At 36.4% G+C, this 3,399-nt stretch overlaps 1 protein-coding gene across 3 annotated transcripts in view; it reads left to right on the top strand.

Annotated features, from left to right (window-relative positions):
- LOC101861249 (spermatogenesis-associated protein 4) overlaps positions 1-3,399 on the top strand; it is a 23,177-nt gene that overhangs the window by 3,781 nt on the left and 15,997 nt on the right. For all 3 annotated transcript variants that reach the window (XM_035973216.1, XM_005111462.3, XM_005111463.3), the window contains exons 2-3: positions 1,136-1,265; positions 2,206-2,324. In XM_035973216.1, coding sequence (XP_035829109.1) covers positions 1,200-1,265; positions 2,206-2,324 — 185 coding nt within the window. In that variant the 5' untranslated portion in view covers positions 1,136-1,199. The remainder of the gene's footprint in view (positions 1-1,135; positions 1,266-2,205; positions 2,325-3,399) is intronic.

The raw sequence follows: 3,399 nt of genomic DNA, 5'->3' as shown, positions 1-3,399 counted from the left end.
AGATATAGATAGATAGATAGATAGATAGATAGATAGATAGATAGATAGATAGATAGATAGATAGATAGATAATTTGTGATCTCATAAGATATACATACTATATTCCACTGAAAAGAGTACAATGTCCTTCAAATAGGTTTTGCGTAGATTCCAAGTTACAGTCATGTCCATCACTGAGTGTTTTAAACTTTTTATTGAATTGTGTCTTCAAACCTAGTGAAAGAGTCTGTGTCTTTCAAAAGCAAGCCCCTTCACTGATTGTTCTTTCGCTTTATTTACATAGTGATATGCGGCTGGTTGAGTTTCATTGTTTCAGTATGCTATCGTATGCTGCTTCAGGGAAATTTACTAAAAAACTTGAAGCCAGTTGACTTCACAAGAAAATACATATATATAGTAATTTTTTTTGTCAGACTTTAAAAAAAGCAACCCCTCTCTATCTTACCTTAGTAGGCTTCAACATATTTCCTATGGGTCATATTTCATCATTGAAGAAACATGTAACCAGAACGATAGACTTATATGGTAGGAGCTGAGTTATTCCCCATGAAATTGGCCTTAGAACACTCATTTTTTGTCTCCCAATGAGCGGGCTCTTTGGAAAAGCTACTACTGTATTTAATTTTCCTGTTCAGATTATAAACCCTGCTAATAAATGGGTTCAGTGTAAGCGCTATCTATTTGGAATGCTGAAACTGACCGTAGAGGAGTCATAATCATACTACAAAGGCAAAGGAGAAGCAATAAAGCCCTCATTTTCATTCAAGCTTTGAAAATGGCAACTATACATGACATCATATTTGTCATATATATTGCAGTTGAGATCAAGGAAGCCATTATTGAGGTTGTTGAATAAAACAATAAGACAAACTGTCAAATATTTTGAAATTTGGATGTACAAGCCTACACATTCCCTCAAATATTTATTCTGTTGGTATCCTCCATGAATTTTGGCTATAGTGAGGCGGGGCCATTACGACACATTGTATGTAATCCACTCTCTCTCTGTCTCTCTCTCTGTCTCTGTCTCTCTCTCTCTCTCTCTCTCTCTCTCTCTCTCTCTCTCTCTCTCAGAATTTGAATATAACATCCTTTTTTATTTTGCCCATTCATTAATTTTTTAAACAAATTTCAGGGACCTTTCGAATGGATACTTGATTGCTGAAATTTTCTCTTGGTACTTCCCCCAAGAGATCCAGATGCATTCGTTCTACAACAGAGATTCCTTAGACCTGAAGCAAAGGAACTGGTATATCTTGAAAAATGTAAGGGTACATTATTAGGGGGATTGTAGAAAAAAAGACTGCAGGATTTCCCAAACGCTAAATCGCACCATCTTTTCGAACACAATGTTTTCAAAAATTTTTATATCTACTGATGCTTAGTTACATAGATAATAATGGCTTTGTAAAGTAACTGAATAATTTACACTAACCTAAGTGAAGGTGGAGAAAGTGAGCCTTACTGCAAACTGCAAGTGAAATTCGGTCATCCATAAATTTTTTTACTGCAATTGGTGAAGAAACAACTAGATTTTATGAACCTTTGCAGTCAGATGCTTTGAGCACTTCAGTCTGGAGAGAAACGGTTTTCCTCTAGGTACAGCATTTTAAAAGCAGAGAAACTGGAATTTCCTGAGCAAGGGACAAAAGCGCTCTGGGGACAAAAGCTACTCCCACAAAGGTTACTGCCATCTAACTTAAGCTATAGTTGATGAGGACATTCATGAGACTGAAACTTCCAGTGCTTGGAACTGTGACCCCTGACACATGGTGAATACCGTCTTTAATGATGAAACATGGATGCACTTTTTTTTTAGCCAAACAGGAATTCACAAAGCATGTCATGGCACTCGAAAGGATACGAGCCCTTAAAAATTGAAGACAAAACAACAAGTCCACAAAGAAGATCATGATAATTAGTGGAATTTGTATAGCGCTCAATCCTTTCCCTTGGAGGCTCTAAATGCTGGTCAATGCAGAATTTATCTCTCAACTTTTCTGATGAATCAAAAGACCGAAAATGCTTATTGTGGGCCCATTTAACAACTTACACACACACAAACACACATATTTGCATATATACATATGCACTCACAGGCACACATACACATGCAAGCCCACACACATATAAATTATAATATACACACACACAATTTTTTATTTTTTTTAATGACTCAACATTGTCTGTACTTGCTCTTTCCAGTTCATCCTCAAAAATCAGCTTGACCTGAAAATGGCAGATGTGGATGGAACTATTCACTGTAGAGAAGGAGCTGCTGCCCAGCTTACAGAAAAGCTATATGAAATTCTCACAAACAGAAAGTATGCTGTGTATAATATTTCAGTATAAGAGCTATCTCTTTCAGTATAAGTGAATTAATCCTTTTTCTTTTCCTGCTTCAATAAAGCCGGGAAAAGGAAAATTTTGGGGGTCATTGATGTCATAACATTGTAGAGTCATTAGTAGAACCGATTATTTGTGTCGATGTGAGGTAATGGTGTGGATAGATGAAGTATAATTCACATTATGCTATTGTTGTATTGCATTTTAAAGTTTTTTGCCGGCATGCTAACTGCTGCCTTTGATACTGCAGTAAGATAGTATTACTGATCTCTACTGCCATACCTTAACACTTCCCATCCACTCATCCAGTGTGCAGAGTGCTAAATCTTTGTTCCCATGTACCAGGATACAAATGGGGTACATCAGTACTATATTTGTATCTCAACCAATATAAAATTTTCAGCATATTGATAAAATTGAACTTGACGATCGCTTGTTCACCAAAAAAGAAAATAGAATCGGAACTTAAATCCATAGATGATCATGGCGTCAGTGAAAAGTAGCACTCATGCTATTGCTAGATCAATTTGTAATTATTTCCCCAAAAATTCACTCCAATTGTAAACAAACTGATTATTGCACTCAACAAAGGGCACACAAACCATTCTGAAAGGAAATTATAACTTCAACAAATGTTCTTGTCTAAAGGGAGATCATTACTATATCGTTTTTTTTGCTATTCACACTGTCGCTGATCGGCGTAGCGTAAGGGCAAAGTGTCAATCATTTTGAGTGAAAGTAAAATGATTACTGAAGGCTCATTTTTGTAACAGCTTAAAGGAAATATTCACTGAAATACTGTGGATTTTTGCATTTATTGAAAGTGTATACAAGGCATGGTTGCAGCTTTGTATGATGAGAATAGCGCGTACTCCCTCAACCACCACTCTTCCACGCTTTACTCAGAATGATAATGACTCTGGAGTATAATAGTATGTCGTTTTTGTTATCCCAGCACCCAAAATCAGTCTTAGTCTTTTATCGCAGTGGGTGATATTCTTAGTAAGTATACTTACACACACACACACACGGACACACACACACACGCACACA

The sequence above is a fragment of the Aplysia californica genome, unplaced genomic scaffold, assembly GCF_000002075.1.
Source record: "Aplysia californica isolate F4 #8 unplaced genomic scaffold, AplCal3.0 scaffold01062, whole genome shotgun sequence".
Lineage (NCBI taxonomy): Eukaryota > Metazoa > Mollusca > Gastropoda > Aplysiida > Aplysiidae > Aplysia > Aplysia californica.
This window is presented reverse-complemented; position numbering and strand designations above follow the sequence as displayed.